Genomic DNA, 13,530 nt, shown 5'->3' with positions numbered 1-13,530 from the left:
CCCAGTGCCCCTCCGCTGCGCGCTCTGCAGCAGAAACCAGAGAAATCGTGTCCAGCACAATGCTGCCCGGGAAACAGAATTAGCCAAACGGACAGAGACGGCGTCCACACAGGATGTCGCTGTTTCCATCCTGATCTGCCCTGCCCCGCCCTGTCCTCCTCGGAAACCACAAATGAGAGGATCCCAGCTGGCTGGCCTCGAGAGTGCCTCCCCGTCCCCACCCACCTCACTAGCCAACACCTTTCACCCAGCAGTGAAGGGCAGATCAGAGGTGCGGGGTAGGGGCACAGCTTTTGTGAGAACCCTGGGCATCGGGCCCCCTGGGGAGCTGTGAGGGAGAGGTCACTAAGTGCTCCCTCTGGGCACAGCCACCTTGTCAGGCAGCCATGAGCCAGTGTGAAACAGAGGAGGCAGGCACCGCAGGGCACAAAGAAAGACATTTGTTTCCTCTGCCTGGGGATCATTCCCAGCATCTAAACCAAGCCCTTCCGGGACTGCTTGCCCTGGCACCACAAGGCCTAGGAGGAGTCAGAATAGAGCTTGCACAGTCAAAAGTCAAGGTCTCTGCCATGGCATTTATTTTGTAAAGCCTCCATGACAACTTCACACTGACTCAAACCTAAAGCCAGCACCTGTTTCCATAGAAGCCCCCAACTCCTGCACCAGGGCTCCAGAGGTGCAGGAAAAGACTCAGGCAGCCAACGTTGCCCCAGGTCCGGCCTAGCATCAAGAGTGGCAGGGCAGGTTCCACTCCCACCTCGCGGCCCCAGCCCTGGCTCGAGGTTTCTGCCCGTGCCTGCCCTCTTGCTGTCCCTTCCGTCTTTAGAACGTGTTCTTCCTTCATTTATTTGCTTGTGGTTGTCAGTCTCTATGTCTACTATAAGTTCTGGGAGAGTACAGACACACAGTGGACCAGGCTCTGTCCCAATTGTTGTCACATTCATGACAAAGATTTGTCAACTACTCGACAGGGGCAGTGAGTGGGCTGCCATGTAGGCCCAATCTTCCCATTAGCTCCTTGGGCAAGTAGCGTCCAGAGCCCAGATCCCCTCTGGCTGCACGCTAGGCAGTCCGCAAGGAAGGGGAGTGGTGTGATGCACGTTTCCTAGTTTGGCCCCCTCTGCAGGCATTCTGGAGAAACTGAGTCCCAGGCTCTGAGAGTGAGTGCAAACCTAGGAAACAACTGCCACTCTCCTGCCAGTTACTGTAGGAAACCTTGTAGTTCTGGAAGGCACTTAGGGAGTTTTGCCGAACAGCATCAGCCCCTCGCGGACTGGGCTTCTGGCAGCAGTGCCCACACTGCCTCCATCTGTGGGCCGTAGCCACCCAGGGCCTGTAGGTTTCAGGAGCTCCTAACCAATGGCATGGGAACCCCCAGAATTCCCATCTTGATTTTATGGTGGTCTCCACATGGCACACCATCCTCCTATCATTTCATTTCAAAGGATAAATCAGAAGAATGGGTGAGATGTTCCCAAATCTGGCTTCCAAAATCTATAAAAGAAGGTGATTTTCACTGCAGAGGAATAAACAAGCCAAATCTGGAGCTCACTAAGCTTTGGGACAGACAGCAGAATGTCCTGTGCTGCATGACAGGCTGGTCCTGCATGGGGTATCCCTATCCACTGGGAAAGGATGCAGGAGTTCCTGAGTGGGGGGCAGGGGGATAATCCCCCCACTGTTCTCTCCTCCTCTTTCTCTCCCTCCCTCCCTCCCTCTCTCCCTCTCTCCCTCTCTCCTCCCTGCTCCTCGACAGGCTTTAGGCTGTGAGGCTTTGGATGCATCCCCTGCTGTCTTGCAGAGGCTGTTTCCTTTGCGTCCCCTTCGCACTACCGTGCTGTCCTCCAGGGACTCATGGGCAGAGTCACTTCAGTCTGCAGCAGGCTCAGCCTTTTGTGGGCACCAGTCCATGAGTCCTGCTAATCAGCTGCCCTCTGCCTCTGCCCAGTTACAGAGTCTGTGCCTGAAGAATGGTAGCATCAGTCATGAGGTTCTTCCCCCTCCACCCTTATGAGAGGACAGCATGCAGGTGATTGCATGGGGTGGACAGGAGACCTCACCACGTGGTGGCTGAGGGTGCAGCTGATGCGACCTGGGCCCTGCACTGGGCTCTGCTGTGCCTGCGGGTCTTGGTGGGATTGGGCTGGCCAGACCTTCGGCCTCTCTCCTGCCCAACACACAGGATGAGGCACTGGCCCTTCCGTGAGCCCCGAGACAGGCTGGGGCTTCCTAGTTTCCTGAGCAGCAGCATGATGCTTCCAGAAAGGCAGCTCTGGAAGCTCAGAAAGGGGTTTGCTGGGTTTCCATCCTGGGTGAGACCCATCTGTGAAAGTGGCCCCCGGGCTGAGTGGGGCCGGCAGTAGGCGATGTGACAGAAGAAGGTCTTCTGTGAGACTTCCGTTGGCCCCAGCAGTGCATTCACCATGGTGGCCACCACGGGAGAAGCACACCTGGGCTCCCCGAGGCCCCACCTGTCAGGGCTGCTCATCGGTGTCATCTGGCACAATAGGAGCCAGTGCTGTGGCAGTTGAAGTCCTAGAAAACCGAGTCATCTGATGACCTCTTCCATAATTTTGCTTCTGAAAACACCCCCTCCCCCTCCCCCTCCCCGGCCTGGACCCTCCTTTACAACAGGGCAAGAGGCAAGTGTCCTGTCACTAAGCAGAAACTTTCAGCCACAGCTTCTTCTTGGTCACCGAAACCATTTGTCATTTCCTGTTTTCTCCACTCTCCACCAATTCGAATTGTCAGTGTCAAAAGGCAACAACTGTTTTCTCCGGGCTTATCTTGGGAGCGCACTGATTCAGAACAAAGGATGGGAGCCTCCTCGGCCTGCAAAACAAAGGAAGCAGCCTCCTCAGGAGGCCGGACAGACTGCCCTGGCTTGTCTGCCAGGGACAACCGGACCGGCTGGGCTGCATGCAGAGGCCCAGCAGTGCCCCTGGACACCGCTGTGGGGCGAAGAGTCCATGAAGGGTCCTGGCTGGCTGGCTGTTCCCCCTGCCCCGCCCTGCCCCGGGGATCCTGCAGAGCTGGCCACCAGCTCTGGGCACCATTGTCAAGGGCAATGTTTGGCCTTGGCAGTGTGCACAGTGATGCCACTGACCAGATTCCCCCTTAAGTTCTGGATGCTTCCTTGGATGAAGACTTCACCGCACCCCTTAGGCTCTGTAATCCTGCAGTGGCTGCAAAGCACTCTTCATCTAGCCAGGGCTACCCAGTCCCTCCCCCTCTGAACGGCGCCCTGGCCCAGCCTTTCCTTTTGTCTTCCAGGCCCCTGCGTGGACTTTCTCTGGACCTCCTTCCCTTTGTACTTCTCTGGCCTCCCCAGCTTGTTCTTTGGTCACACTCTCTAGCCTCCATCTGTCTCTGGTACCCACCACCACAGAACTGTGTTCTTTGATGACACTAACGAGACAGCCCATGAGCACGGAGTTGGGGTCAGTACAGACCTCGCCAGCCACACAAGAACTGGTCCCAGTGACCAGAAGTGACCAAGCCCTGGATCTGCCATTAGGAGGCATTGCACTTCCTAGCCATGTCACTTTGGGCAAGTTGTTTAATCACTTGGAGCAGCAAATGTCATATCAGTAAGCTGGGCACTGTAGATCTGCTGCCCTCATGTCCTCAGGCTGGGGTAAAGGATCAAGGGAAAGGACAGGCCGGCGCCGCGGCTCACTAGGCGAATCCTCCGCCTTGTGGCGCCGGCACACCGGGTTCTAGTCCCGGTCGGGGCACCGATCCTGTCCCGGTTGCCCCTCTTCCAGGCCAGCTCTCTGCTGTGGCCAGGGAGTGCAGTGGAGGATGGCCCAAGTACTTGGGCCCTGCACCCCATTGGGAGACCAGGATAGGCGCCTGGCTCCTGCCATCGGATCAGCGTGGTGCGCCGGCCGCAGCGCGCCTACCGCAGCGGCCATTGGAGGGTGAACCAACGGCAAAAGGAAGACCTTTCTCTCTGTCTCTCTCTCTCTCACTGTCCACTCTGCCTGTCAAAAATTAAAAATAAATAAATAAATAAAATAAATTAAAAAAAGGGAAAGGACAGAGGTGAAAGGGCTGCTTTCAGATATGGTCACCCACGCTGAGCATCTCAGAGCTGGATGCTGTGACCTTGGGCAGTAACGTGACACCTGTGCTTCTCTTGAGAGATGATGCAAAGTAACGGGCTCAAAATGCTTGGGACACTGAGCACCCAATCAGTGCTTAGGAAGGAAGAGGGCAGCTCCATGGGTCAGCAGAGAAATGCCCTGCACCCCCACTACTCACATACCAGCAAGAGAGGCAGGAGCTACAACAGGAAGCAGGCTAAGAGCAGCATGGATGGAAGAGCAAGCCTCAGCCTGGTAAAGTGCTTCTGGTACAGTCTCTGTGGTGCCAGTGTTTGTCCTCTCTGCTGTGGCAGGAACTGAGGCCAGGAACTGCTGCCAGGCCTCAGAGCTGGGCGTGCTCCCAAACACTGGCCCTCCTGCCGCCCCTCCCACGCCAGCTCAGGGAGCCCTTTGCTGGAGACCATGGCACAAGCAGTGCACTCTGTACGGTTAAGTCTGGCCATCTAGAGACACAAGCCAGAGCTACCTCGGTGCTTGGCACACTGGCAAGCAGGCTTCTTGAGAAGGGGTGAGAGATGGCAACAGGTGCACAGAGGGGCCGTGCTGCTCCAGCAATGTAGTGTGAGGCTTTGAGCTCTGGGCTGGGGGTCAGAGCTCCGTCCCAGTGGCAGCCTGGCACAGTTGGCAGAAGATCTCGGAGTGAGTCTCATTCTCTGGGCCTTGGGACTTTCACGTGATTCTCCCCTGGCTATGTTCTTCCCCTTTGCCCCACGAGCTTGTCACTGTGCCATCCGACTTCACTCCTCCCCCCCACCCCAGCCCAAGCAGCCAGCTGTGCAACGGAGACAGGAAGCTCCTTCCAGCTGCCCATGCTGTAAGCCAGCCAGGAGAAGGAGGGCGAGTTGGCTGTCAGTGCATGTTTGCCTACTGCTGATGTCAGGGCATCCACCTGACCCTGTGATCCTCCAGCCACTCTGGCCAGGACCACCAGCACAAGCCACAGCAGCTCCGATCCCCAGATGGTTCGCCATTACTTCCCTTCGTCTGGCTCTCCCTGAGACTGTCAGGCTCCGTGCTCCGGTCAGCACCATGGATATGGTCTGGTCAGGGCGGGATAGTGTAGGACTGTCACCTCCCTCCTTCTACACACTCTGCTTCTCTTAATGCAGCCTAATGTGACATTTGTTCTTCTGGTGCCCACATCTCACTGCTGATGCATCCTGAGCAGTTGGACATCCAAAATGCCTAAATCTTTTTTTTTCTATGTGCTCTTGCTACTAAGCTCTGTCTCTCCTGCCCCATTCTATGCTGTTGCAGTTGGTTTTTTTTAACCCAGGTGCGGAAGCCTACTTTTATTTATACCTTTGGGATTTTGCTCAGGAGGGTGGGGCATGCATGCGAGTGTGTGTTGATGTGTTCACTCATGCTTCCTGCTACACCAAAGCCAAGTCCTAGGTCCCCACACAGTGATCTTGAGCTAACATGTCTTGGTAGTTGTAATCTAATGTGTCATTTTCATCTTCTGTTTAGCAAGAGAAACAGAGATCAGGTCTTATGGCAATGACCCCTGAACAGCGAAGTGCATATTCCGCCCAACAGATGAGTCAATTTCAAGGTAAGCAGTCAAGGTCAATGTTCCCAAAGTGGCCAGCAAGGGGGTACATACATGGGGATGGGATAAGAATTCATTTTAGAATAAGGTGCTGTCTGTGTTTCTGAAAGCATCAAGGGAGAGGGTGAGATGTTAAAGTCAGCTAAATAGTACATATTGAAAATAGTTCATCCAACTCTAAGAGCAGGATTCCAAATGAGGGCCAGGGCACTGCATTGCATTGCACTGCCTCAGGCCCCTTGAAGCAGCTTCCCTCAGCGGGAGGGGGCAGAGCCCCTGGGACTTGGATCAGAATCACCTGGGGGCTGCCACGCCCCAGGATTCTGATCCTGCCCTTCCCCTCCGGCACACATGCACACATTCACACAGGGCTCTGGTGACCTTCCACTGCTAATGGGTTCCATACTATGGGGCTGGTGTTGGGAGAGGAAAGGGCACTGGGGAGGCTCCACCTGGAAGAGTCTGGGTTGGGGACTGTAGGGGTCCCCATACTGCCATGGCAGCTCTGAATGCCAGCCACATTGATTGGTCATGGATATAGCAGCCAAGGGGAGATGCTGGACATGTTCCCTCGCTATTAGAGCTTCCAAGCTAGCCAGAGGGCCAGGAGTTAAGCAATTTTTCTAAGCCAGTGGGGTGAGACAGCAGCTGCCTCCCAGGTTCTCTTGGGAGTGCTCACCAATTGCTTCCTTGCCCTCAGACAGGCAATCAGCATCATCACTTTAGGGCCATGCTGCCTCCACACCATTGCTCCTCCATTCTCAGGACCTTTGGGCCTGACACCAGCAAGTCTGTGTCCCACCTGCCCATGCTGGAGTGGCATACTGGGGATACTTCAACTGCAAGGACAAACCAGACAGGTTTTGGGGACAACAGTGGTCTCCAGGGGTTAGCTTGATGAAGCTAGATTCAAGGCAGTTGAAAAACTTCAATCTGCCATGATAATCAAAGAACCTAGGCACTATCACAAGAGGAAAACTCTTACTCATTGTTTGGAGGACAGACTCTAGGATGGATCAGACAGACTACACTGTCTCCAGCCAGACCTTGGGCAAAACACCTGATTGCAACATGCCTCAGTTTGCACTCCCACAAGAGCACCAGGAGATAACAGTCACAGTGAGCTGTCTTGCAGACATTAGGCACCTGGAATCCCACCTTCCAGCCTCTACTCTGGCACTCCAGCTCCAGGTGCTCCAGAACTCAGACTATCAACATGGTCTGAGCCCCAGATCTGGGTCTTGTGACCCCTGATCTCGACTGTGGGGAGGACAGAGGAGGACAGGACACCACTCCCTCCCCCTTGCTCTCCCACACTGGCTGTTATCACCAGCAAAGAAGCTGAGGCCCCCTCTGTAGACCCAGATACCGAGCTTCTTCCCCACCCCAGCCTGCCCAACCCCTGCTCCATCCATCCTTTGAGAAAACAGTCACTGCCTGTCGGGGAGTGGCCAGCTCCAAGCCCTGTGTGCAGAGCACCAAGTATGAAAGCAGACACAGCCCCTGGCCTCATGGAGCTTCCAGCCTCCTGGAAAAGGTGCACACATCAGCAGGCACTGAAGTCCTGGGAGATCTGTTCTTGGCAAGGCAGCTGTGAGCACAGACTGGGGAGCCTGGAGAGTTTCCCAAAAGATCTGTAGTCCAGGCTGAGGGCAGAGAAAGTACAGGAGCTGAGAGGAGTTGGGGGGGGGGGGCGGGGGCGGTACTCAATAGGGAGCCTAAGGCAGGAGATGAGAGGAGGTCCATGACCACAGCCCAAGTTGAGGATGTCCTGGGAACTGATCCCCACTTCTTTCTTTCTATAGCCGTCCAAGAACAAGTCACCTCCAAGTGTAGCCGAACTAAGGCAAGCCCCACACCTAGCCAGCACATGATGCCATCCAATGTGACTCCAGGAATGGGACCACCCACCAGGCACCTGAGCCCTGATGGCATGGGCGTGATCTCAGCCACTTTGGAGAAACAGCAAAAGATTATCAATTCCAGCCCCCAGTTTCCCATACCCTCATGCCTAGGCCAGAACCCCCTGGATAGTCTTGGCTCTGTCTGCCAGAGTCCACAAAGTCCCAAGGCGACCCCTCCAGGAGTGCCACTACCCGGGTTCTGTCCTGACCCACTGGGCAGCCAGTCCCTGGGTCCCCACCAGCTCAGACAGCCCAGTGTACCCAAAATGCCCACTGTGTTCAACAACGTTTCATGGGTGGTAGCAGCAGCAGCAGCTGTAACCACAGCAGTTTCAAGGGAAGCAGCCCAGAGCCAAGTAGACAACAGCATTCAGCAGCAGTTCGGAAGCAACTCGATCTTCGCCAAGGCACCCACGAGAATGTCCCCACTGGCCCCCAGGTTTCCATCACAGCAGGCAATTGTACCCCCCAATCAGATGGTCCTGGAAGGCAGGCCCGGCCAAAAGGTGGGTGCTGCCCTGGCCAACCCCAGCCTCAGCCTGCTGGGAAACCAGAGCCTCAGGCAGAGCCCCATGCAGGGGCCCGTGCCTGTGCTGAATGCCACCACGTCCCTCCAACAGGACCCCACCAGCTCTGGTCCCGCGAGTCCCATACAGGGCATTGAGCCACCAAGAGACATGGCCACTGCTGCCGCCACCGCCACCGCCACCGCCGCTGCCTCCATCATCACCACCAGCCAATCCCCTGGTCCGCTCAACAGAAAGGGTGCCCACCCTGAGCTGCCCCTGGAGGACTTGTCCCCAGTCAATGACCTGATGTCACCACCTGACGGCACTGAGGTAGATTTCATGGAAGCTCTTCTGAAAGGCTCCAGCGTGAGCCCCGAGGAAGACTGGGTGTGCAATTTAAGGCTGATTGATGACATTTTGGAACAGCATGCCGCTGCCCAAAATGCTGCAGCCCAGAATGCCAGCCGAGTCCCCCAGGATGCTGGGGGGCTTTAGATCAGAGGAGGGTGCCCCTGGAAACCCTCATGTTGACATCAGTCTAGGGAAGGGTGTCAATCACAACCAGGTCACAATCGGTCCCAGACAGCTACATGTGTCCCCTCGTTACAACTGGAGTGCCATCGGCCCATGCCCATCCCCTCTCTACCCATGACAAAATGGAACGCTGGTGATTTTTGAAGCTATTTGTACATATTTGAAAATTTTGTAAGTGATTTTCCTAAACGTTAATGACAGAAGTGTTTATACTTCACTTTGTGACTTTGTAAATAAAGTGGCGGCTTTTGTTTCCGTAGAGTTGTGTTTATTATGCATTGTTTTGTGTTGATTATACATTGTTACAGAATGCAGACTGTGTTGTTTGCGCCAGTGATACCTTGTTAAGCCAGGTGGCCGAGTCGCTTATGGTTTTGATGCAATGACAGATACGGATGTGACCAAGGGGTGTTGTGCCAACTGCCAAATAGAAAACCATTTGGCCATTTGTTTCCATTGTCACTAAAAATTCTATCGCCTGGTGTGATTCCTACTCTCCTTTGCAAACCTTCCAGTCCTCTAGCTCTTTCCTTATGAGCCTTTGCAGAAGCTGCTGTGGCACTCAGTGCCCTCCCGAGACACTGCCTGGAGGCTGCCAGAGCTCTTTAGAAGAGGGGAGAGGGGCAGCGATGGCGCCTGAGCTGAGCACCCGTGTGATCGAGTCACCTGGTGGAAGGAGTGGCCTCCCTTTGTCAGCAGAGGGAGAGAGAGCCTGCCCCAGCTTTGCACATGTCCAGTGTCACCCCTACAGGGGAAAGGGAGCTAGTCCTGCTTTAGTCTTTCAGTGCTGGTGTTGTTGTAAGGCTCTGTGGTTTGGGGGTGGGGGAAAGTCTGTAAACATTAATAGTTGATTTGGGGTTTGTCTTTAATGATTTCTATCCGCAAAGATCGTCATGTATATTTAAGTGTCTGTTCTGGAAAACCCACACCCACTGTCCTGTAAACTTTTCTCAGTGTCCAGACTCTGTGTAATCCCATCTTAATTGCCACCTCGTATTTTGCCTCTACATTTGAAATCTACTGTTTCCAGCCAGTGCATTTCTTCTTCATTCTGTAATAAACAGCCAGGAGAAAATGCCTGTATGTTTTCATTTTTCCAGGGAGCACTCAGTCCTTCCAAACTCGAGTCAGCTCTCTTGCTGCCTTTGGTTCCTTCACAGGCTGCTTAATGTCTTGTGCAGCAGAGAGATGCTGCACCTGGGAGGGAGGGGGACCGAGTGTACATAGCGCGTGCTACAATGGTTACTGTCACATCACAGAGACAGGACAGTGGGGATGGGAGCCCCTCGGGGCAGGGACCAGTAAGACTGCACCACCATCCTCTTGCTCTTGACAGTGACCAGACTTGCCCTTCTTCAGCTAGACCCTGCTACCCTTGAATATGGAGTGAGAAGGGCTACAGTTAGAATAACTTTGTCAACTTGATTATCTGCACTTGGCTCTCGAAATCAGGGGAGACCATGCAATCAGCAAACCATAAGACAGCCATGCAAGCTTAAAGCATGGGGCTCCTGCAGTTCCAGTGATAGAGAGGTTCCATGGAGGAGCAGGGGAATGACCTACCCCTCTGTTCACAAGACAGACACAAGACCCTGGTTGCTCGCCAGGCACCTGAGCACACCCAGTACAGGGCTTGGTTCTAAGAAAGGGATAAGCATCTGGGGTTTGTCTTTAATGGTTGTGCTCATTTTGAGCGATGGGTTCAGAAGAGCTCAGCAGCCCTGGGTGTGGTGGAGCAGGGGGAAGGAATATCCAGTATGCTAGTGGCCAGAGAGGTACTGCTTGCTTTGGACCACTGCCCTGCCCCCTGCTGCAGAGCCCCAGCCCTGTGCTTCCACCCAATCCTGGTGGAGTGAAAGGGCAGGCCCCTCCCCCATCATTTGCTGCCCACAGCTCTGCTGTAGGTGATGAGTTCCTCTTTTAACTGCACAAAACCAACAAGGGATGTGCACCTCCCCCCTTGGTGCATGCCCATCAACAAGAAAGTGCCTGCTACAGAGCTTCTAACTGAATATAGCCTCCTTGGAGGGGCCCCTAATAAGACGGTGGGGACGTGTGTCTCACCTGTGAGGTGGCCAGGATCTCTGGAGTACTTAGGTGGGCCTGTTCTGTGCTCCTCTTCATGGGCACAGGGGCACCACGAAGGGATTGAGCACCAGGGGGCCAGTTTCGCCTTCCCTGACTCTGCGTTGGACCCCGCCCCCAGCCCCAGCCCAGTGACTATTGCTTAGAACCTGCCATCTAAGTTTCTGCCACCTGGTCCCAGCCTGGCCTCACCACCCCTCAGCGGAGCACCGCCCACATTCCTCCCCCCCACCCCACCCCGCATGCTTGCCTCCAGCCGCGCCTTCTCAGAAGCCTGCCTTCCAACAGTCTGCCTCCCTTTATCCTCTCCTGGTGGGGGGGGGGGTGGGGGTGGGGGAGGAGGGAATCCTCCAAGGGGCTTCAGGCAGGCCACGCTAAGAAAGACCCCTCAACCCCACACCCCTCCCACTCACCACTCAACCCAGAGTAGTGTGGCTCTAGTGTCAGCTCCTTCCTCCTAAGCACTTGGGTCGAACTAGTGTTCTCCTGCCCACAGGACCAGTGAAAGTTTTTCTTTTAAAAAACAAACTCCATGCACAGAGTGGCAGGAAGGGCAGGCGGGAAGCTCTCAGGCAGGAGATGTTGTAATGCCCGGGCAAAATATCTTCTTCCTTGGGGAAGCCTCAACTCTGCTCTAAGCCGTTTCAGCTGACCGAGGTTCAGCAACCTATCCAAGATCATCTCCCTTACTTAAAGTTAACTGACTGTAGACATTACCTGCACAGCAAGCCTCCCCAGCAACAGAGGCATGTGGGGTCGATGAAGCAGCCACTATAGCCATATTGACACATAGAACTAACCATCACAGGGGGCGGATGAGAGAAACACGTTAACCAAGAAAATAGTAACACTCTAAAGAGAAGGAAAGAGAAAGACTTCCAGTTTATTAGGGCTTGTGGAAAGTGGGGAGCAGTCTAATTAGCTAGGATCCTCAGCAATGACATTTCCAAAGGGGTCATGACATTTGACTGAAGGAGCAGAAGGAACAGGTCAAGCAATACAGCTAGAAAGGTCCAGGAGGAATGGGAAGGAGAGGCAGGTGAGTGGGGCCCAGTGAAGAAGGTGCAGGGCCATGGAGAGTGTCTTGAACCCCCAGGGAAACCATGAGTCACTTTAGTGTCTGTGTGACTAAGAGAGCTCAGAAGGAATGAGGGAGGCTGGTAGGAAGAGGTTCTGCTCATAGCCGCCCAAGCCCGAGGTCTCCCCTCTCCTCTGTCTTCCTCCTGGGGGCCCCAAGTCCACAGCCTGTGAGCCATCCCGGAGGTCAGTCTTTCCCTTGCCCCTTCTGTGTCCCGGAAAATAGGGCTTCTCCCTGACATGAATCTGCACAGTTTCTGTGATCACAATAAAAAGCCCAGCAGGCCTATTCTCTGGAACATGACAAAATGATTCAAAACTATTCATCTAGGGGGGAAACAAAACAGTAACAGCCCAGAAATTTCTAAGACAAAGAAGGATCAAGAATGGGTATCTGCGAAACCATCAAATTATTAGAGAGCATTGGAGAAACCCTGCAAGATATAGATACAGGCAAAGACTTCTTGGAAAGGACCCCAGGAGCACAGGCAGTCAAAACCAAAATTAACATTTGGGATTGCATCAAACTCAGAAGATTCTGTACTTCAAAAGAAACAAGTCAGGAAAGTGAAGAGGCAACCGACAGAATGGGAAAAAATATTTGTAAACTATACTACAGATAAAGGGTTGATAACCAGAATCTACAAAGAAATCAAGAAAATCCACAACAAAACAAACAACCCACTTAAGAGATGGGCCAAGGACCTCAATAGACAGTTTTCAAAAGAGGAAATCCAAATGGCCAACAGGCACATGAAAAAATGTTCAGGATCACTAGCAAGCAGAGAAATGCAAATCAAAACCACAATGAGGTTTCACCTCACCCCGGTTAGAATGGCTCACATTCAGAAATCTACCAACAATAGATGCTGGAGAGGATGTGGGGAAAAAGGGACACTAACCCATTGTTGGTGGGAATGCAAACTGGTTTAGCCACTATGGGAGTCAGTCTGGAGATTCCTCAGAAACCTGAACATAACCCTACCATACAACCCAGCCATCCCACTCCTTGGAATTTACCCAAAGGAAATTAATTTGGCAAATAAAAAAGCCATCCGCACATTAATGTTTATTGCAGCTCAATTCACAATAGCTAAGACCTGGAACCAACCCAAATGCCCATCAACAGTAGACTGGATAAAGAAATTATGGGACATGTACTCCATAGAATACTATACAGCAGTAAGAAACAATGAAACCCAGTCATTTTCAACAAGATGGAGGAATCTGGAAAACATCATGCTGAGTGAATTAAGCCAGTCCCAAAGAGACAAATATCATTTGTTTTCCCTGATCTGCGACAACTGAGCACCAAAGGGGAAACCTGTTGAAGTGAAATGGACACTATAAGAAACAATGACCTGATCAGCTCTTGTCCTGTTGATGTACAATGTAATACTTTATCCTTTTTAGTATTTTTGTTGTTGTTGTTCTAGTACTAGTGGTTGAACTCTGTAATTAACACACAATTATTCTTAGGTGTTTAAATGTTAACTGAAAAGTGATCCCTGTTAAATTTAAGAGTGGAAAAAGAGAGGGAGGAGATGTACAATTTGGGACATGCTCAATCGGACTTGCCCCAAATGGTGAAGTTAGAAATGTGCCAGGGGATTCCAATACAATCCCATCAAGGTGGCATGTACCAATGCCATCTCACTAGTCCAAGTGATCAATTTCAGTTCACAACCGATGGCTCTGATAGGTCTAAGAGTCAAAGGGATCACACAAACAAGACAAGTGTCTGCTAATACTAACTGATA

At 53.0% G+C, this 13,530-nt stretch overlaps 1 protein-coding gene across 1 annotated transcript in view; it reads left to right on the top strand.

The window, feature by feature from the left end:
* Nucleotides 1-8,840, top strand: part of MAMLD1 (mastermind like domain containing 1) — a 57,553-nt gene extending 48,713 nt beyond the window's left edge. Inside the window, exons 3-4 of the mRNA XM_062183451.1 lie at nucleotides 5,580-5,664; nucleotides 7,467-8,840. Coding sequence (XP_062039435.1) covers nucleotides 5,580-5,664; nucleotides 7,467-8,569 — 1,188 coding nt within the window. The 3' untranslated portion in view covers nucleotides 8,570-8,840. The remainder of the gene's footprint in view (nucleotides 1-5,579; nucleotides 5,665-7,466) is intronic.
* Nucleotides 8,841-13,530: the final 4,690 nt, after the last annotated feature.

This window comes from Lepus europaeus, chromosome X (genome assembly GCF_033115175.1).
Source record: "Lepus europaeus isolate LE1 chromosome X, mLepTim1.pri, whole genome shotgun sequence".
Classification (NCBI taxonomy): Eukaryota; Metazoa; Chordata; class Mammalia; order Lagomorpha; family Leporidae; genus Lepus; species Lepus europaeus.
Note: the sequence above shows the minus strand (reverse complement) of the source record. Positions and strands in the feature narration are given on the sequence as shown.